At 40.2% G+C, this 23,332-nt stretch overlaps 1 protein-coding gene across 2 annotated transcripts in view; it reads right to left on the bottom strand.

Moving 5' to 3' along the window:
• Positions 1 to 1,185: 1,185 nt before the first annotated feature.
• The window catches only part of LOC128703898 (proteasome maturation protein), a 43,621-nt gene continuing 21,474 nt past the window's right edge, over positions 1,186 to 23,332 (bottom strand). For both annotated transcript variants that reach the window (XM_070087078.1, XM_070087079.1), the window contains exons 2-3: positions 3,627 to 3,848; positions 1,186 to 1,516 (exon numbers count right to left, since the gene is read on the bottom strand). In XM_070087078.1, the coding sequence (XP_069943179.1) occupies positions 1,334 to 1,516; positions 3,627 to 3,848 (405 nt within the window). In that variant the 3' untranslated portion in view covers positions 1,186 to 1,333. The remainder of the gene's footprint in view (positions 1,517 to 3,626; positions 3,849 to 23,332) is intronic.

A 23,332-nucleotide genomic window follows, 5' to 3' on the forward strand; every position in this document is an offset into this window, starting at 1 on the left:
CACATCCTGAAGCAAAAAATCAACCGAATGACAGTTCGTAGCCTGAAAAATTCGCATGGTGGATCGTTCGTAACCTGAGGTTCCACTGTATATCGTTTTTTTTGGAAAAAAAAAAGGCACTAAACTCTCATAAGTTGTAGAGTACTGCCCTTCCTTGTGCCTGGTAAAAAATGAAGTATCTCCTGCCTCTGCATTTTCCACAACTCCATTGGGGGATGGCACATCACTATTATTACATTTGCAGAGCTAGCGCTAAACCCATAGGGGTCATACAGTGCCTGGGGAATGAGAAGTAATCAGATTGATTTACATGGGCTTAACATTCAATCTCCCATTTTTTCTCTATCCATCCACCAAAGAAGTATACTTCCAACCTTACTGCCATGCAGCAGCAGATTCGCCTTCCAAGAGCAAAAATGAGGAGTATACAGGTTTCCATGCGCAACATGCATGGGTACAGCCACTGGCATGGGAAGTCCCAGCCAGTACGAACCAACGTATGGAACAAGAAGCTGTAATCTCAACCACGGAAAGGAATCTGTCCTCTGGAGGATAAAGAGGCAAATTTAAATTTCAGTTTTTTTTTTTTTTTTTAAATTACTGGAGAATTGTTTAGTATCACACAATTAGTATGAGCTCATGGAAAAAATCTGATAATTGCAAACTGTATAACAAGTAAATTGGAATTAATGCCATGTGAAAGTTAGAATCAAGGAAAATTCTAGTATAGAAAGAATATAAGTTAAATTTACTAGAGTAAATCTTCTTACTGTGCTGTGCATGGCCTTGTACTCGGAATTCACGTGTCAGGGTTTGTTGGGCACTTAGCTCACATACTGTAGTTCAATCCTTATCACAAGCGAAACATCGGAAATTTCCTTGCACTGGCTGCGTCTGTTCATCTAGCAATAAGTACACACCTGGGTGTTAGCCGACTGTTGTGGGTCACATCCCAGGGATGGTAGCATACCTGAGATGGGGCTGGGTTTTGAAATCAGCTGAGGTAGGATAACAGCTCTTAGCCTGTAAAATTGTTCTGTGCAACAAAGAAGGGGCAAACAGACATCAATTGTGTTATCTGAGATCATACAGATAACCAACACTGGAAGGGTAGAAGGCTTATCTACTGCAACCTCCTCCTAGAAGTTCGATCATATAAAAATAAAGGAATTTTATACAAATTAATTTTCTCATTTAGTTTTATACAAGAAACCTTACAAATAAATGTTATATGTACTCTGTATACATCAGAGAAAATTCCTAGTTATCCAAAAACTTTAGAAACAGCATATTAAAGAATTTACTTATTCTTCACTCATCTAATAAATTGTTTCTATATGCCAAATCGGGAACACTGCTGCATCTTTTCCATATATAAATGAGGATTACATGAAACCTCTGGTTCAAGGCCAAGTGTATCAGTGAAATCCAAGTCCAAATCTCGACCTGTTAATGCCTGAAAGTGAGCATCAGACTTCGGCAGGAAGCCTAAATGGCCAATCTCGGGACATGCAGCCTGAAAAAATATAAATAGGTAAAAATCAATTTTAACAAATATATAAAGATAAAGGAGGCGTTTGGGATAGTGACAGTTTGGAGGGTCTTCTAAACTGTCGTATCTGAGCGCCTCTGCATAGTGATTATGTGCAAGGTGAAAGTGTTGAATGATGATGAAATTATTTTCTTTTTGGGGATTTTCTTTCTTTTTGGGTCATCCTGCCTCGGTAGGAGATGACCGACTTGTTGAAAAAAAAAAATATGTATACATATTTATACAGTGGACCCTCAGTTATCGGCCATAATCTGTTCCAGAAGGTCTGCCTAAAAGCGAAATGGCTGATAACTGAAATAATACTTCCCATAAGAATTAATGTAAATCCAATTAATCCATTTCAGACACCCAAAAATATTATCAAAATATACATTTTTTAAAGATTAACTATAGTTTTACATACAGAAAACAATTATAACTAAATAAAATGAGTAATTAAATGGATAAATGAACATTTAAATCACTCTTATCTTTAATGAAGAGTCTTGTTGGTGTATGCAAAACGGAGAGGGAGGCTTAAATATGATGCTATTAACTCTACGGCTTATTTATCTATCAAAATCCATCTAATATGACATAATAAACAATATTAATAACATAGAAACAAGATATATAGGCAGGGCAGCATATATTGTCAGTGGCCCTATATACCTCCAACAACACTGGAGGAGTCGGTTTCGTGTTGTCCTTTTTCTATCGCTTAACTTACTTGCTACACTGTTAATGCTACACTTCATCACTGGCTGACGCTATAGCCATTACTGACTCCTGCTGCTTTAGTATCATACATATCACAATCACTGAATCATCGAAGAAGGCACATTCTCCCCTCTCTCTTCCTCCTTCACTCTCATACTTTTCAACACCTTTCCTAAAATTCCATCGTGTTTCTCACTTTCTTTACCAAAGGAGCTTTACTAGGAGCTTTATTTGGGCCCATGGTTGCCTATTTCGCAGTTGCACTTAATAACCACAAAAACAATGGATTACAGTGAAATATTTGGGTGAACGAGCAGAAGCTTCCTCACTCGCCCAGAGACAAAGCCAGACTGATGCGAGCGGCTAGCAGCGGCGGGTTAACGCATCCCATACGGCCAATAAGTGAAATAACAGCCAATAGCCGGAAGCCAAAAAAATGGCCAGTAAGCGAAATGGCTGATAACTGAGGGTCCACTGTACAGTGGACCCTCTGTTATCGGCCGCCCCTGTTATCAGCCAACTTGGTGATTAGTAGTTATTTCGGTGATCGGCTGTTTGGGACACGTCCGTCCTCCAGCTAGGCCGCTTGCGTGTCAGTTTGGCTGTGTCTCGGTGTGTGAGGAAGCTTTTGCTCATACATCCAAACATTTCGCTTATTTTCCATTGTTTTTTGTGGGTTTTTTGCAGTGCAACTGCAAAACAAGTAAGCATGGCTACAAAGAAAGTTCCTAGTAAAGTTCCTGTGGTAAAGAAAATGAAAAACACCATGGAATTTAAACGTGTAGTGTAGCAGGCATGCAGGGAGTGTAGCAGGCAAGCAGGGAGTATAGCAGGCATGCAGGGAGTATAGCAGGCATGCAGGGAGTGTAGTAGACATGCAGGGAGTGTTACAGGCATGCAGGAAGTGTAAAAAGCATGCAGGGAGTGTAAAAAACATGCAGGGAGTGTAAAAAGCATGCAGGGAGTGTAAAAAGCATGCAGGGAGTGTAGCAGGCATGCAGGGAGTGTAGCAGGCATGCAGGGAGTGTAGCAGACATGCAGGGAGTGTAGCAGGCATTCCAGAAGCCAGCATTAATCTTCAATAAAGGTATGTAAAACTGATTTAATTGTTAAAAAAACTATTTTTGGGGGAATATTTTTGTCTGGAACGGATTAATTGTATTTACATTAATTCTTGTGGTAAATATATTTCAGTTTTCGGCCATTTCGGTTTTAGGCCGAGCTTCTGGAAAGGATTACGGCCAATGACCAAGGGTCCACTGTATTAGAGCACAGAATCTCCAACTACAGTAAAACACAGTACTATTTTCAAACTTCAGATTTTTTCAGTCAAAAAGTGACAGCTAAATACCAGACAAGATATACAAAAACTTACAGCAGATCTTTCGTGCCGAAGGTGCAATGCAAATCCAATTCCAAAAACTTTATTAGCAGAAGTCAGCCTCAGTTGCTCCTGGCGCTTGTGATAAGATCGTTCTGAAGCTTCAAGAGGATGCTGCAAAGACGTGGCTGGTGCACGACGCAGCAGGCCCACCTCTGACCCATAATCCTTTTCTTGCACCACAATGGGTTCAACCTTTAGGTTTTGTGGAAATGCCTGAAAAAGTACAGACTACTATAGAATACTACAAAAAAAAAAAATATATACCCCAAAATATTAAAGATGTTTGTGCTGCCTGATAGGAGGGAGATATGAAACAGTTATACAGTGGACCCCCGCATACCGTATGCATCGCATAACGTTCAATCCGCATACCGCTCACTTTTATCGCAAAAATTTTGCCTCACATACCGCTCAAAAACCCGCTCACCGCTCTTCGTCCGAGACGCGTCCAATGTGCGCCCTTAGCCAGCCTCACATGTGCCGCCGGTGGCATTTTTTACCAGCCAGCCTCCGCGGTAACATCCAAGCATACAATCGGAACATTTCGTATTATTACAGTGTTTTTGGTGATTTTATCTGCAAAATAAGTGACCATGGGCCCCAAGAAAGCTTCTAGTGCCAACCCTACAGCAATAAGGGTGAGAATTACTACAGAGATGAAGAAAAAGATCATTGATAAGTATGAAAGTGGAGTGCGTGTCTCTGAGCTGGCCAGGTTGTATAATAAACCCCAATCAACCATCGCTACTATTGGTGGTACAGCTGCTGCTGCTGCTGCTGTACCACCGTCAGCTGCTGCTGCTGCTGTAGCACCGTCAGCTGCTGCTGCTGCTGTACCACTGTCAGCTGCTGCTGCTGCTGTAGTACCATCTGCTGCTGCTGTAGCACTGTCAGCTGCTGCTGCTGTTGCTGTAGTACCGTCTGCTGCTGCTGTAGTACTGTCTGCTGCTGCTGTAGCATCGTCTGCTGCTGCTGCTGTTGTACCACCATCAGCTGCTGCTGCTGCTGCTGTAGTACCGTCTGCTGCTGCTGTAGTACCGTCTGCTGCTGCTGTAGCATCGTCTGCTGCTGCTGTAGCATCGTCTGCTGCTGCTGTAGCACTGTCAGCTGCTGCTGCTGTAGCACTGTCAGCTGCTGCTGCTGTAGCACTGTCAGCTGCTGCTGCTGTTGTACCACCGTCAGCTGCTGCTGCTGTAGTACCGTCTGCTGCTGCTGTAGCATCATCTGCTGCTGCTGTAGCACTGTCAGCTGCTGCTGCTGCTGCTGCTGTAGCACCGTTGTTGGTGTGGCTTATTGAGAATACCAAGAAACAATTAACCCCAGAGGATTTGCCACCCAGGATAACCCAAAAAAGTCAGTGTCATCGAAGACTGTCTAACTTATTTCCATTGGGGTCCTTAATCTTGTCTCCCAGGATGCAACCCACACCAGTCGACTAACACCCAGGTGAACAGGGAAAAATGCCTGGAACTAGTGCTCATATTGGTGAATTTAAAGCCAGCAAAGGTTGGTTTGAGAGATTTAAGAATCGTAGCGGCATACACAGTGTGATAAGGCCTGTTCTGGAAGAAAATGCCAAACAGGACCTACAGTACTCAGGAGGAAAAGGCACTCCCAGGACACAGTGTTTCATCAGTCATTGCTGCATCTTCAATAAAGGTAAGTGTCATTTATTCTTCATTTAGTAGAGTAGTACATGCACAATATATATTGTGCATGTACTACTCTACTATTGTGCATGTATCCTTCTCTTTGTGTGTAGGAAAATGTATATTTCATGTGGTAAAATTTTTTTTTCATACTTTTGGGTGTCTTGCACGGATTAATTTGATTTCCATTATTTCTTATGGGGAAAATTCATTCGCATACCGATCATTTCGCATAACAATGAGCCCTCTTGCACGGATTAAAGTTGCTATGCGGGGGTCCACTGTACAAGGATATACGTGGAGCGCCTGGAGGATGTTTCAGGGGTCAATGCCCCCTCGGCCTAGTCTATGACCGTGCCTTGCAGTGGATCAGGGCCTGACCAGACTGTTATTGCTTCCTGCACACAAACCGACATACGAACCACAGCCCTGCTGATCAGGTACTGACTTTAGGTGCCTGTCCAGCTCCCACTTGAACACAACCATGGGTCTACTGGTAATCCCCCATATGTATACTTGGAGCAAGTTGAACAATCTTAGGTCCCTAACACTTATTGTGTTGTCTCTTAGTATACTCATGGTACCCCTTCTTTTCATTGGGAGGATGTTGCACTGCCTACCAAGTGTTTTGCTTTCATAGGAAGTGATTTCCATGTGCAGATTTTGGATTAGTCTCTCTAGGATTTTCCAACTGTATACAACCTCTCCTTACTTAGCGACGTACTTGTTTACTGACGCCTCGGACTTACGACAGGCTCTCTGATCAGTATTTATACATAAATAATGTACACCTACCATCCGACTTACGACCGAGTTCGGTTCCGAGAAACCGGTCGTAAGTCAAAATGGATGCAAGTCGCACTTTACTACTGAATATCAACATCACATTTTTGTAATGACTATTTTATTGTTTTATTTTGGTATTTCATGTTTTACTTTACTTTTTATGCTGTTAGTACTGTATTTTATACTGTAAGGTTTAGGATAAACACTGTGTACAACACAAATAGTTGTTTATTTCCCAGAAATTTGACAAAAAAAAAAAAAAAAAAAAAAAAACACGGTTGTAAGTCGAGTGGTCGTAAGTCGAGCAGGTCGTAAGTCAAGCAGGTCGTAAGTCGAGCAGGTCGTAAGTCAAGCAGGTCGTAAGTCGGATGGTAGGTGTATATAAGAGCTGATTTCCTCTATTCTGTTTATTTCAATATACAGTACATTACTGTATAAACATTTAAAAATACATATACCAGAAATGTTATAAATGGTGCAAAGGTGACATTAAAACAATTGATCAACAAACAAAAAGAGATAGTAGAGGGCAACGAGTGACTAGTTCCCTTAAGGTTTACTATACAAATAGTAGAAGTCTAAGAAATAAGATGGATGAGCTAAGATTACTTGCAAGTGCAGGTAATATAGATATTACTGCTATAACAGAGACCTGGTTCAGCTTGAAGGATAAAGAAATGCCTTCTGAATGCAGCATACAGGGTTATAAAGTATTCCACACTGATAGGGTCAACAGGAAGGGTGGTGGAGTGGTGATGTATATCAGAGATAATTTAACCCTTAACCCTTTGAGGGTTTTCGTCGTACTAGTACGTCTTACTCGTAGGGGTTTTTGACGTACTAGTACTCATAAATTCTAGCGGCCTCAAATCTAGTGGGAGAAAGCTGGTAGGCCTTCATATGAAAGAATGGGTCTATGTGGTCAGTGTGCACAGTCTAAAAAAAATCCTGCAGCACACAGTGCATAATGAGAAAAAAAAAACTTTGACCATTTTTTTTGAAAAAATCAGCGACTTTGCAGTGTATTTTCGTATGGTATTTATTGTTGTATTCTAGTTTTCTTGGTCTCATTTTATAGAATGGAAGACATATTACAGAAATAGAGATGATTTTGACTGGTTTTACAAAGAAAGGTGCCTTGAAATTGAGCTCAAAGTAGCAGAAATGTTCGATTTTTACCAAACTTCAAAAGTAAACAAATCGTGCCAAGCGTGCAATACACGTCAACTGGTGAGTCTAATATTCTTTCACAAGTGCACCAATAATATTTATACCATTTTTTACACTAATGCAGTAGTCTGCATAACAGTAAATCTTATATTTTTTGTGAAAATAAAAATTCAAAGTGGAAAGCAAAAGAATATAAGAGGGGCCTTGAGACGTGAATAATGACTAGAGGAAATGTCATTTTAGTGCCAGGAATGTCTTTCTTGTTTATTCTGGACCCTATTCGGAAATTGGCATCTTTTGAAATTTGTGTGAAATTGGCAAAATTGCTAAATTCTGACCACTGTACTGGATAGTTGAATTTCATAAATGAGTGGTTTCTTGCACCCATTCGATAGAAAAAATGGAGTTCTAGCGAAATATTCATGTTTTTTGTCGACTAGTACAGTGAAATTGGCCGAAAATGGGGCTCAAAGTGGGCAAAATCGCCGATGCGTAAACATCGCCGAGACCGCTAACTTTGCGAGAGCATAATTCCGTAAGTTTTCTATCAAATTTCAAACTTTTGGTGTCTTTATGATCGGGAAAAGATTCTCTATCTTTTCATAAGAAAAAATAATTTTTTTTTTTTTTAAATTTGGCCGACCCTGAGAACGAGTTTCGGAGAGGGCCTGTCGACCCTCAAAGGGTTAACCCTTTGACTGTCGAAGGGCCCAATCCTGAAGTTGCTCCTGGTGTCGCAAAATATTCGAAAAAAAAAAAATTATTTTTTCTTATGAAATGATAGAGAATCTTTTCCCGATTGTAAAGACACCAAAAAAACGAAATTTGATGGAAAACTGACGGAATTACGCTCTCGCGAAGTTAGCGACTTCGGCGATATTTAAAAATCGGCAATTTCGCCCACTTTGAGCCCTATTTTCGGCTAATTCCGTTATTCCAGTCAACCAAACTCATAACTATTTCTTCAGAACTCTATTTTTTCTATCGATTGAGCACAAGAAACTGCCCATTTACCGATTTCAACTACCCAATAACATGGTCAGAAATTTGCAATTTGGCCAATTTCACGAAAATTAAAAAATACGACAATTTCAAAATAAGGTCCAGAATGAACAATGCAGACATTCCTGGCTCTAAAATAAGATTTTCTTTGTTCATCAGTCATGTCTCCAGGTCCCTGTGATATTACTCTTGCTTTTTATTTTGAAATTTTATTCAAACAAAAAATAGAAGATTTACTGTTATGCAGACTACTGCAATACTGTAATAATTGTAAAAATTACATCAACCCATTCATGACTGCGTATTAGAATGGCTATTTGGACATTTATTGGAAAATGACATCATTTGTTTACTTTTGAACATCGGCAAAAATCAAACATTTCCTGTACTTTGTGCTCCATTTCCAGGTTCTTTTTATAGTAAAATTAATCAAAATCACCTCCATTTCTATAATATAGTTTCCATTCTATCAAATGAGACCATGAAAACGAGAATACAACCACAAATACTATACGAAAATAGACCACAAAGTCGGCATTTTAATTAAAAAAAAACGGTCGGAGTTTTTTTTTTCTCATTATGCACTGCGTGCTCCAGGATTTTTTTTATGTGGTGCACACTGACCACACAGACCCATTCTCTCACATGTGGGCCTACTAGCTTTCTCCTGCCTGATTTGAAGCCGCTAGAATTTATGAGTATATATACGTCAAACACGGTACCTCACAAACGTATATATACGGCCGCGACAGTCAAAGGGTTAAATGGTCCAAACGTATATATATGTTCACTCGCGCAGCGCCCCTAATATTTTGAAAAAAAAAAAAAAAAAAAAAAAAAAAAAAAAAAAAAAAAAAAAAAAAAAAAAAAAAAATCTTTTGTTTATAGAAAAAAAGAACACATTTTTTGAAATGTTTTAGAATAAAAAAAAATTAGGGTCAGTACTTACTGAGATATGAGGCGGGGAAGTTGGCACTGGATGCTCACGTGACAGCAACATCGAGTCCTGCCTCTTGCAAAAGTGTTGCCAATATACCTTTTTTTCTATTTTTCATATTATTTTATGTAATTTTTATGTTCTGATAATTACAATTTGTAGAAGTTCTTGTCATTTTATAACCAATCTTTGTTCTGACACTAGTATTAGGTACTGAAATTGTCACAAACACACTGATGGGTGGACATTTACACCTGCCTTAACCATTTACTATTGTCTAGGAATATATACAAAGTATTTATATGTCCCAGCAATGTTTTGGATATGTGGAAGTATATAATAACTATGAGAAGGAGGAGGAGGAGGAGGAGGAGGAGGAGGAGGAGAAGAAGGAAGAGGAGGAGAAGGAGGAGGAGGAGGAGAAGGAGGAGGAAGAGGAGGAGAAGGAGGAGGAAGAGGATGAGAAGGAGGAGAAAGAGGATGAAAGGAGGAAGAGAAGGAGGAAGAGAAGGAGGAAGAGAAGGAGGAAGAGAAGGAGGAGAAGGAGGAAGAGAAGGAGGAAGAGAAGGAGGAGGAGGAGGAAGAGGAGGAGGAGGAAGAGAAGGAGGAGGAGGAGGAAGAGAAGGAGGAGGAAGAGAAGGAGGAGGAGGAGGAAGAGAAGGAGGAGGAAGAGAAGGAGGAGGAAGAGAAGGAGGAGGAGGAGGAAGAGAAGGAGGAGGAAGAGGAGGAGTAGGAAGAGGAGGTGAAGGAGGAGGAGGAGGAGGAGGAGGAAGAGAAGGAGGAGGAGGAGGAAGAGAAGGAGGAGGAGGAGGAAGAGAAGGAGGAGGAGGAGGAAGAGAAGGAGGAGGAAGAGGAAGAGAAGGAGGAGGAAGAGGAAGAGGAAGAGAAGGAGGAGGAAGAGGAAGAGGAAGAGAAGGAGGAGGAAGAGGAAGAGGAGGAGGAGGAGGAGGAGGTGAAAAGAATAATACGTAATAATAATAATAGGCAATAATAACCTCCCTTGAAGCATGAAAAACAAAGTCCACCCCTGACAGTGACATGATAAGATGAGATAACATCTGATAAGAGCTGAAGTTTGATGAGGATACACAAGGGTGGGGGACGGTGCAGCAGATAAGAAAAGATTAGAGGTGATATTTGATGAGCATCGCCCTCACTTTGTTTTCGCTGGTACACAAACATGTCTGTCTGTCTATTTGTCTGTCTGTCAAGCTCCCTGTCTGTCTATCCATCTAGCTCTCTGTCTCAGAGAGAGCCACAAGACTGTGTCATCACCTTTACTCATATCTTCAAGCAGAGTATAGCACTTTGTCTGGATTTTTTGGGTTATCCTAGGTAATTTACACTATGTATACTTGTATTTATGAGCACCTGTGAGACAGAGATAGACAGATAGAAAGAGACAGACAGATTTAAAGAGATACAGAGACAGATAGACAAAGAGAGACAGATAGACAGACAGATAGACAGAGACAGATAAACAGAGGTAGACAGATAGACAGATATAGACAGACCCTAAACTTGGGGTTAACATCACTTTCCTCTTAAAAGAGGAGTGTTAATATGACATTACATCAGTGAATTCTTGGTGTTTGCTGCACCGTTTGCTCTAGCTGGCACTCCCACAAGGTACTAAATGGTCCCAGATTTTTTTAATACCACCCACACTGAGTGTTAGGACCCATTCTACGCTGACAAGGCATCTCAGGTCAATCGTGCCAAATTTGAAGGCAGGAAAAATGAAAAAAATAAAACATATACAGTGGACCCCCGGTTAATGATTTTAATCCGTGCAAGAGGGGTAATTGTTATGCGAAATAATCGCTATGTGAATGAATTTTCCCCATAAGAAATAATGGAAATCAAATTAATCCGTGCAAGACACCCAAAAGTATGAAAAAAAAAATTTTACCACATGAAATATACATTTTCCCACACACAAAGAGAAGGATACATGCACAATAGTAGAGTAGTACATGCACAGTATATATTGTGCATGTACTAGTCTACTAAATGAAGAATAAATGACACTTACCTTTATTGAAGATGCAGCAATGACTGATGAGACACTGTGTCCTGGGAGTGCCTTTTCCTCCTGAGTACTGTAGGTCCTGTTTGGCATTTTCTTCCAGAACAGGCCTTATCACACTGTGTATGCCACTATGATTCTTAAATCTCTCAAACCAACCTTTGCTGGCTTTAAATTCACCAATATGAGCACTAGTTCCAGGCATTTTTCCCTGTTCACCTGGGTGTTAGTCGACTTGTGTGGGTTGCATCCTGGGAGACAAGATTAAGGACCCCAATGGAAATAAGTTAGACAGTCTTCGATGACACTGACTTTTTTGGGTTATCCTGGGTGGCAAATCCTCTGGGGTTAATTGTTTCTTGGTATTCTCAATAAGCCACACCAACAACGGTGCTACAGCAGCAGCTGACAGTGCAGCAGCAGCAGCAGCTGACAGTGCAGCAGCAGCAGCAGCTGTACCACCAATAGTAGCGATGGTTGATTGGGGTTTATTATACAACCTGGCCAGCTCGGAGACATGCACTCCACTTTCATACTTATCAATGATCTTTTTCTTCATCTCTATTGTAATTCTCACCCTTATTGCTGTAGGGTTGGCACTAGAAGCTTTCTTGGGGCCCATGGTCACTTATTTTCCAGAAAAAGCACCGAAAACACTGTAATAATACGAAATATTCCGATTGTATGCTTGGATGTTACCGCGGAGGCTGGCTGGTAAACAATGCCACCGGCGGAACATGTGAGCGTGGCTCAGGCCGCACATTGGACGCATCTCGGACGAAAATCGGTAAGCGGGTTTTTAAGCGGTATGTGAGGCAAAATTTTTGCAATTAAAGTAAGCGGTATGCGAAATAATCGCTATGTGATGCCATCGTTATGCGGGGGTCCACTGTATACCTTTGGGGCGCTATGCGTAAGAACGTATATATACGTTTGGACCTTTAAGGGTTAAACTGTTGTGTTAGACATGACAGATTAGAAACATCAGACACAGAATCTGTTGGGCTAGTTTCTCGAAGGGCATGAAAAATTAATTTTGGGTGTGATTTATAGGCCCCCAAACCTTGATAGGGAGTGCAGTAAGCTGCTATGGGACGAAATTCATAAGGCGTCTAGATATGAAACTGTTGTGTTAATGGGAGATCTTAACTTTAGACAAATTGATTGGAACAACTTGACAGGAAATCTTGAGTCTAGCGACTTTCTTGATACAGTTCAGGATTGCTTTTTAAAACAGTTTGTGAGAGAACCAACTAGAGGAAACAAGCTGCTCGACTTGGTTCTTGCCAACAAAGATTCACTAATTAATAATCTTGAAGTTAATGATGAGCTTGGGGAAAGTGATCACAAATCACTTGGTTTCAATATATTATGGAATTACCCAGTAAACTGCAATCAAGTATCTGTCCCAGACTTCCGCTTGGCCAATTTCGTGGGACTGAAAAAATACCTGGGTGGGCTAAATTGGGGTGACCTGACTATGGGTCAGGTATGTGATGTTGGTTGCCAATATGGCATTTTTCAGAGCATAGTTCTGGCTGCTCAGACAACTTTTGTTCCAAGTAGGGAAATTAGATCTAACAAAAATGATCCCAAATGGATGAACAATAGATTAAAACATATCACTGGTCAAAAGAGAGGCATATATAGGCATATCAAAAGAGGGTAAGGGCAGTTAGAAATCAACATATTCAATTAAAGAGAAATAAAAAAAGGAACAAGAAAAGCAAAAAGGGATTATGAGGCTAAGGTTGCAAGGGATTCGAAGACTAACCCAAAAGGATTCTTTCAGGTATACAGAAATAAGATTAGAGACAAGATAAGCCCACTTAAGAGTAGCTCAAGCCAGATCATTGACAGTGATAAGGATGTGTGAAATTTTCAATACCTACTTCCTCTCAGTTTTTACCCAGGAAGATACTAGCAAAATTCCAGAAATAATGAATTATGTAGAACAGGATGATGATAAACTATGCACGACTGGGGTAAATAGTGACATAGTCCTCAGACAAATAGAGAAATTAAAACCTAACAAATCCCCAGGTCCTGATAAGTTGTTTGCATGGGTTTTAAAGGAATGTAAAGAGGAACTTAGCAAACTTTTGGCTAATCTTTTCAACATATCACTACAAACTGGCATAGTGCCTAATAAGTTGAAAATGGCAAATGTAATTCCCATTTACAAGGCAGGTGACAGGTCCTTGGCTTCGAACTATAGACCAATAAGCCTTACCTCAGTAGTGGGAAAATTTACGGAATCAATAATTGCCGAGGCAATTCGCAGCCATCTTGAAAGGCATAAATTGATAAATGAATCTCAACACTGTTTTACAAAGGAGCATTCCTGTCTTACAAATTTACTAATTTTTTTCACTAAGGTGTTTGAGGAGGTAGATCATCGTAATGAATATATTGTGTATATGGACTTCAGTAAGGCTTTCAATAGAATTCCACATCAGAGGCTGTTGAGGAAACTTAAAGCACATGGAATAGGAGGAAAATTTTTTTCCTGGGTAGAGGCATGGTTGACAAATAGGCAGCAGAGAGTTTGCAGAGAGTTTGTTTACTCTTGAGCTTCGCTGAAGAATAGAACATTTTCGCTACTGTGAGCACAATTTCAAGGTACTTTTCGTCATGAAAGCAATCAAAATCATATCTATTTCTGTAGTACATCTTTCATTCTATCAAATGAGACCGAAAAAATGAGAATATAACCATAACAACCATACAAAAATATACCGCTAAGCGGCCGCTAATGGCTGAGAAGTGAACTCCGCTATTTATGGTCTGATTTCTTTCATTTTTGGTTTATGTGAAGAAGTATCTTTCCATCATACATTGCCCAAGTTTGAATAAGATAACCCAACAAACAACTGAGAAAATAATAATAATAATAATAATAATAATATCTTTATTTACTACACGTACATGTACAAGATATACAGGCCTTGCTGACATCAGTGACATACTACTGTATAGAAAGGCACTTGTTATGCCAAGTATTTCAAGAAAATTAGGTCAGTGTCACAGGATAACACCCTCACTAGTCGACTAACACCCAGGTACCCATTTACTGATGGGTAAACAGACAACAGGTGTAAAGAAACACGCCTAATGTTTCTACCCTGGCTGGGAATTGAATATTTACCAAAAATCATACATGGCTAATCCAAGCCAGGTACTAAAAATAAGCCACGTTGACTTTTTTGGGGTTATCCTAGGTTCTCTACACATATGCTGCTATGTGTGATAGTCTATAGAGAAAATAACTTTTTTGTTTCATGCTTATGGTGGAGTACGAGTGTATATCACAGTTAGCCCTGTGCTATACTCCGTTTTCTCTAATATAAGCCCCCAAGACAAAGATAGGAGAATGGTATTTGTTTACTATATCCTCTTCATAACTCTGTCAAACTGCTTGGTGTTATGCCAAATATTATTCATTCTGGAGTATTTAACATGTTTAATGTTATTTATATTGTTTCTTATGTCATATTAGATCAATTGTGATAGGCAAATAAGCTGTAGTGTTGATATTAGCGTAATAATAAAGCATACTCCCCTGCTTCACGAGACTGAGCTCATGGCAACTGACAGTGGCTTCAAAGCCACCTTATCTTTAATGGATAATGTACTGTGTAGGTGCTTTACATAATGAGAAGCATTTCTTTTATTCATTGGAACCATGGCTAGGGCTAAAAGTAAGCGGGTTAAAACAATAAATGGAGAAAAAGAAATTGGAATGACTTATGCAGCAAGTAGCGCCACCAAACACTACCAGCAGGTTGGTGTGGCGACCCTGGAAATTTGAAATTATGCTAGCCAAAATTAGTGCCGAATAACTGAAGGAACCGAATAACTGATTGCCGGATTTGTGATGGTGGACCTGTAATATAAGAGTCCTGGTAATGTAACTAATAAACAAAGGAAATGTTATTTTCATGGCAGGAATGCCTGCATTATTCTAGACCGTATTTTGAAATTGACATTCCGAAATTTGTGTGAAACTGGCCAAATTACCAATTTCAGATCACTTTATTGGGTAGCTGAAATATTTGATTGGACAATTTCTTGTACTTAATCGATAAAATGGAAGATATACTAGTGAAATAGCTAAGAATCTGGTCTACTGGAACAATGTAACTGGCCTAAAATAGGACTCGAAGTGGGCAAAATTGCTGATGCATAAGTATCACTGATATCAAAATTTGCAAAAGTGTAATTTTGTCAATTTTTCATCAAATTTTGCACTTTTTTTATTACTATCAGAAAGATTCTTAACCATTTCATAAAAAAAAAATTGGGTGTCTGGACCCTCCAGGGGGTTAACATTTGGAATCCTTTCAGCTCTTCACTTTGTCCATCACCACCACTCATGGTTGCAGGCCAGAGCTTGTGTCAGGTAAGTGCATCTTTAGTTACACAATTCCATGAATTAGCAGCTGTATATATGGCAGATTTTAGAGTAAACTGTTTCTTGAAGCCATCCACACCCACGCCTCTGTTTACTGCTGCTGGCGTGCTGTTCAAGAAATTGTCTTTATATTTAGTCTTCACTGATCTAAGAATGTCTATCACATGGTTAATTAACCCTTTGAGGGTCGACAGGCCCTCTCAGAAACTCGTTCTCAGGGTCGGCCAAATTTAAAAAAAAAAAAAAATAATTTTTCTTATGAAAAGATAATCTTTTCCCGATCATAATGACACCAAAATTATGAGATTTGATGGAAAACTTACGGAATTATGCTCTCGCGAAGTTAGCGGTCTCGGCGATGTTTACGCATTGGCGATTTTGCCCAATTTGAGCCCCATTTTCGGCCAATTCCTCTGTACTAGTCGACAAAAAACATGAATATTTAGCTAGAACTACATTTTTTCTATTGAATGAGTGCAAGAAACCACCCATTTACCATTTTCAACTATCCAATACAGTGGTCAGAATTTAGCAATTTTGCCAATTTCACACAAATTTCAAAAAATGCCAATTTCCGAATAGTGTCCAGAACAAACAAGAAATACATTCCTGGCACTAAAATGACATTTCTTCTGCTCATTAGTCACGTCTCAAGGCCCCTCTTACATTCTTTTGCTTTCCACTTTGAATTTTTATTCTCACGAAAAATAGAAGATTTACTGTTATGCAGACTACTGCATTAGTGTAAAAAATGATATAAATCATATTGGCGCAATTGCAAAAGAATGTTAGGCTCACCAGTTGACGTGTATTGGACGCTTGGCATGATTTGTTTACTTTTGAACTTGGTAAAAATCGAACATTTCTGCTACTTTGAGCTCAATTTCAAGGTACTTTTCATTGTAAAACCAGTGAAAATCATCTCAATTTCTGTGATATGCATTCCATTCTATAAAATGAGACCAAGAAAACTAGAATACAACAATAAATACCATACGAAAATACAGTGCAAAGACGCTGTTTTATGCCAAAAAAAAACGTGAAAGTTTTTTTTTTCTCATTATGCACTGTGTGCTGCAGGTTTTTTTTTATACTGTGCACACTGACCACATAGACCCATTCTTTCATATGGAGGCCTACCAGCCTCTTCCCGCGAGATTTGACGGTGCTAGAATTTATGCGTACTAGTACGTCAAAAACCCCTGCGCATAAGACGTACTAGTACGTCCGAAACCCTCAAAGGGTTAATGAATTCACATCTGAGGTTAAGTACATGCCACAAACCTTATTTTTGGCAAGTTCAGTTGGAGGATGAGCAGAACAGATGTCAAGGAATAACAAAACCTTGCACTTGGCATCCAGTCTGGCTTCCCTGCACTAGGCATGAACGGCTGGTACAAAAGTTTTGTGAACCCAATCAGAAAAGATGTCCCTGGTGATCCATGCCCTTTTGTTAGCGAAATAATGGACTGGTAAGGTATTCACGCCTTTAAAACAATGAGGATGGAGGCTTTTGCCCACTACAGCAAGTTTACATTTGTGTGTATCTGCTGCATTAGCACATCTCAGCACAGTTAATGTATCCTTGGCATTCTTAACTCCTATTGGAGCTTTCTCATCAGTAGTAGTCAATGTTTTTCTGAAGCATTTACACCAGAACAGCAATGTCTCTGCTGTTAGATTTTGATCAGCAACAATCTTGGCAAACATCAATGAATCTCTCTGCCACTTCATGATCAGCAGATGCCTCATCACCATTAACCCCTTAACTGTCCAAACGCAGATCTACATTCTTACTGCTAGAGCTCCAAACATAGATCTACGTTTTATTTTTCCTGCCTCCAAATTTGGCACGATTGCCCCGAGATGCCTGGTCAGCATAGAATGGGTCTTAACCCTCGGTGTGCGCAGTATTAAAAAAATCTGGGACCACTTAGTACCTTGTGGGAACACTAGTTCAACTGAGCACCAGCTAGAACAAATAGCACAGCAAACACCAAGGATTCACTGATGTCATATCATATTAACACTCCCCTTTTAAGAGGAAAGTGATGGATGTGACCACAAGCAGTTGAGGAAATATCAAAAACCCTGATAACCCATGTGTAACATTTGTGCAACATTCCTTCATTTTTGATACCACTGGCTGTTTCTATCTATATCTCTGTCTATATATCTCTCTCTCTCTCTCACATGTATAAATAAATTATACATAGTGTAAATTACCTAGGATAACCCAAAAATTCCAGGCAATGTGCTATACAGTGCTTGTACATATAAGACATAATTAGCATGACTGGCAACTCAGTGGCAAGTAATATGCATTTTCACTTCATCAGGAATCAGACATGACTACTGCATCATGTGTAATACCTGTTGGTTTATGAGCTGCTCTCTAAGACTGAGAAACAAGCAGACAGAAAGACACACACACAGGCAGACAAAGGCCGACACACACAGGCAGACAGAAAGACCGAAACACATAGGCAGACAGAAAGACAGATAAAGATAAGTAGAGCTAGACAGACATACATACACATATTTGTGTGTAATAATCAAGTGTCACTCCAATGCCTGCTCTGTCAGCAGTTTAGTGACACTCGTCATAACACCATACTTCAAGAAGTTTCATATATACTCCATGCCTAAAACATTGCTGAGACCTATAAATACTTTGCATATACTTCTAGACAATAATAAATGACCAAGGCAGGTGAAAATGTACACTTGTCAGTGTGACTGTGACTATTTGAATACTATTTCAGTACCTAATACAGTGGAACCTCAAATATCGAACTTAATTCGTTCCAGGAGTTAGTTCTAAATTCGGAAAGTCTGAAAAGCGAAGCAATATTTCCCATAAGAAATAATGGAAATACAATTAATCCGTTCCAGAAACCCAAAAATATTCACCAAAAAAATACATTTTATAGAGATTAATTATAGTTTTACATACACACAACAAATATAGTGTTCAATTATGTATTAATAAATTTAAATAAACATATATAATAACATTTTACTTACCTTCATTGAAGGTTGGTGATGGCATCTGGAAGATAGGGAGGAGGAGAGAGGGAGTTGGGGTTAATGTTTGGAAGGAGAATCCCCCTCCATGAGGACTTCAGGTATCAAAGCCCTCTCTGGGGTTAATTCCCTTGAGAGTCACTGGACCCGTCTCACAAAATAACTGTCCACAGTCCTCTGTTTCTGGTGCCTCTAAGATTTCCCTAAAATGGGACATGGTTCTGTCACTGAACTTGTTGTAAAGATGGCTTGTTTCAGCTTGCTCAGGGTGGTACTTCTCCACAAACATTTGGACATCATTCCACGTCTGTATTATTTCCTTCTTCACATCTATGGTGTGTCTCACTTTCTTTACCACAGGGGTACCACTAGCAAGTTTCATTGCTCCCATTGTAGCTTATTTCACAATCCCACAAGCATTAAACACAATGAAATAATCGTAAAATGTTTGAATGAGAGCACAGGTTCATGTCACTCAAGCATCAACAAAACCAGACTGGCTCACGGCGCCTGTGTGGGGATGCAGACAGAGCAGGCTGCCAGACAGGTCCGGTACCCGGGGATTCGAAAATAGGGGCAAGTTCGATAATAGGGACAAAGTTGGTTTGAAAAAAGGGTTCTATTTTCAAAGAGTTCGATAAGCGATATGTTCGGAATTTGAGGTTCCAATGCATTAGTGGTCAGTGGTCAGTCGTCACGTGAGGTCACAGGCCCTGAGCTGCTTTGGGGATTAGTGTGGACGGTTACAAAGCCATGGCTTGCTTTTGCAGTGTTTTAAAAATTGAGGTTGGAGAGTTGGAGGAAGTCTTGCTTCTCCAGGAGGAAATTAGGAAGCTGAAGGTTCACCTCAATGGGGTTGGGAGCAAGTGTGAGGTGGCTGGAATGGTGGAGGGGAATGAGGGTACCAGCAGTGAGGTGCAGTCTGTCTCTCGCTGCGAGGAAGCTGTAGGTGGGGAGGTAGCAATGGCTACCAGCAGTGAGGCGCAGTCCAGTACCTGCTACAAGTGGCAAGTGATTCCCAGTAATGGGAAGAGCATCAAAATAAGGAAACTTAAGAGAAGATTTGAAGGTAGGAAATCACTTTTCTGTTCTTCAGGATGAGTGTACTTCAGTGGCCAGTGAAGGTAAAGGTACTACTTCCCCTGCAAATAGAGGTAAGTGCATACTTGTGGTTGGTGACTCACAGGTAAGATATATGGACCATGCTTTCTGTAATAGGAATAAGAAGGCAAGAGATAGTGTGTGCTTCCCAGGAGCTGGTGTTAGTGACATAGTCAAGAGGTTGGATAATAATATGTCAGGTAATGGGTACAAGCCTATTATCTGTCTCAGTACTGGTGGAAATGATATTGGGAAGGGTAGGAGACAATTATAAAAATGCTAGATCTGCTTTACACAGCATTGGAAAATAAGGAATATCCACTAGGAATTTTTATTGACCCAAGAAAAGCTTTTGACACAGTAGACCACGGCATCCTACTCCACAAACTTGACCATTATGGTATAAGAGGCCATGCGCTTGCATATTTCAAATCTTACCTTACTAATAGGTATCAGTATGTCACCATTAAAGACACAGCATTAACAACACGGCCACTTGATACTGGAGTTCTGCAGGGAAGTGTCCTTGGTCCCCTGCTCTTCCTCATATACATCAATGATCTTCCAAACGTATCCCAACACCTGAACCCCATTCTCTTTGCTGACGACACGACTTATGTCATCTCTCACCCTAATCTTGCCACCCTCGACACCATTGTGAACGAAGAGCTGATCAAAATATCGACTTGGATGACAGCCAATAAACTTACGCTTAACACTGACAAAACCTACTATATTATGTTTGGTAGCAGAGCAGGAGTTGCGCAAATTAACATTAAGATCGACAACATTCTAATTGCCAGACATAATGAGGGCAAATTCCTAGGCCTATACCTCGACAACAACCTGAATTTCAGCACCCATATCCAACACACAACCAAAAAAGTATCCAAAACGGTTGGGATCCTCTCCAAGATACGATACTATGTGCCGCAAAATGCCCTTCTCACTATACCACTCACTTATTTATCCATACGTCACCTATGCTATTTGTGCTTGGGGATCAACTGCAGCAACACACCTAAAGCCAATAATAACCCAACAAAAAGCTGCAGTAAGAATAATCACTAAATCCCATCCCTGGCAACACCTCCCCCCCCCCCCCCACTCTTCATAGATCTAAACTTACTCCCTGTTCAGTACATCCACACTTACTACTGTGCAATCTACATCTACAGGACCTTAAATTCCAATATTAACCTTGACCTAAAATGCTTTCTTGATAGTTGTGACAGAACCCACAGGCATAACACCAGACACAAACATCTCTGACATTCCCAGTGTACGACTAAACCTTTACAAAAATTCAATGTATGTCAAAGGCCCTAAAATCTGGAACATCCTACCTGAAAACTCTAGAACTGCAGACACATTCATCACCTTTAAAACTACCATTAGAAAACATCTTATCTCCCTGATACACCCCGTCAACTAATTACACGAATGCCACCTGGTGGTTCACACACTCACTCACCCATTTGACCATAAACAGAAATATCAATCTCAATCTTAAAAAAATGAATCCTAACTAGTCATAAGTTGGCCTGTGATACTCCAATACTGAAACTACGTATTGTGCCAAAACAAAAGCATTCACATTACTAAACTCACAAACTAGTATTTAGTCACTTAGCCATAATACCAACTTACCTCATAATTTGTAATATTTTAAAGTTAAGAATTAATCTAAGTCTGCCCGAAATGCCTAGCCATGCTAGGTGTTCTAGTGGCCCCCTCTGTAATTAGTATTTTACTACATGTAATCCACACAATAACCAAATTCTGTAAACTCAGCATTGTAATCCTTATAGAGAATAAACTTTGAATTTGAAATGAATTGAAAGAGCTGCTAGATAAGTACAGGTCAGCTATTGATTTAATTAAGTCTAAAGGAGGGGTCCCAATCATATGTAGCATCTTGCCTAGAAGGGGAGTGGGCAATGAATGGTTATCTAGGGCAATTGGTGTAAATTGCTGGCTAGACAGATACTGCAAGGAACTTGCAATCCCATTCATTGACAACTGGGACAATTTTTATGGCAAACATGATATGTATGCAAGGGATGGGGTACATCTTTCTAGGGCAGAGGTGGTAGCTCTTGCAAACTCAATCGAGAGGGCCATTGCTGAAATGCCTAGGATTTTAAACTGATAGAAGATAGAGGTATGGGTGTGTGGGGGAAACAGTCAGATTGCAACACTAGGGTTGAAAACAGTAAATGTATAAAAGGCATTCATCATGAAGTTATAAATAAAGACAATAGATCAGGTCAGCAAACAAAGGGAGACAGCAGAGAGCAGCAAAGGACTAGCTCCCTTAAGGTCTATTATACTAATAGCAGGAGTGAAAGAAATAAGATAGATGAGCTAAGATTAATTGCAAGTGCAGGAAACATAGATATCATTGCTAGAACAGAGACCTGACTCAATCTGAAAGATAGATAGTTGCCTTCTGAATGTCACATACAAGGCTATAAATTATTCCCACTGACAGGGTCAACAGAAAGGGTGGTGGAGTAGCGATGTATGTCAGAGAATTTAAATTGTTGTGTTAGACAAGATATAAAATTAGAAGTGTCAGCCACTGAATCTGTTTGGTTACAGCTTCTTGAGAGCCGTGAAAAACTAATTTTGGGTGTGATTTACAGGGCCCCAAATCTTATCAAATTCATAAGGCCTCTACATACGAAAATGTTGTGATAATGGGAGATTTCAACTATAGACACATTGACTGGAGCAATTTGACAGGAAATTTAGGGTCAAGTGGCTTTCTTGATACAATTCAGGATTGTTTTTTAAAACAGTTTGTGACAGAGCCAACTAGAGGAAATAACCTGACTTGGTTCTTGCCAGCAGGGAAATGCTAATTAACCCTTTCAGGGTCTGTCCAGTAGATCTACGGCTTCACGTTGAGTGTCCAAACCGTAGATCTATGCCAAAATTCTAGCGCCGACAAATTTAGCGCGAAAACACTCATAGGCCTACATGTGAGAGAGCGGGTCTGTGTGGTGGATGTGCGCCATAAACAAAAAATCTAGGCGCCCGCATAGCATTGTGGGAACGCCGGCTCAGTTACCCTTGTTCACCATGCCTTGTCGCAAGGCAGCTCTCACGCCAAGGAAAATTGGGACTCTCCTGTTCCTATCTGATAGTTGTGACAGTGATGGAAGTGGAAATGAAGACGAATTCTTTGGCTTTGATCAGTTAGTGACCGAAAGGCATGACCAGGATATCGATAATAGTGCAGAAAACCCTGACGATCCTCAACCTTCTACCTCTGGTGTGGGCACTCGTCAGTCACAGTTGGTTGTACCTCAATGCAAGAGAAAACTATTATTTTCACATGGCCAGGCCTCTGACTTCAGTAATGATGATGATAGTGACGTGGATTGTGATTTTATTGCTCTTGACGATCATTCGAGTAGTGATAGTAAGGAATCATATTCACCAGTGAAGCGTCGGTATGTACGCCACCGCATGCGCTCAGGTAGTGTATCCTATGCCGTGCCCAGGGGACGGAGTACATCCTGGAGTACATCCCGTGGCCCTACACCAGGTATAGATAGTGATAGTGAGGATGAT

Source organism: Cherax quadricarinatus, chromosome 20, assembly GCF_038502225.1.
Source record: "Cherax quadricarinatus isolate ZL_2023a chromosome 20, ASM3850222v1, whole genome shotgun sequence".
Classification (NCBI taxonomy): Eukaryota; Metazoa; Arthropoda; class Malacostraca; order Decapoda; family Parastacidae; genus Cherax; species Cherax quadricarinatus.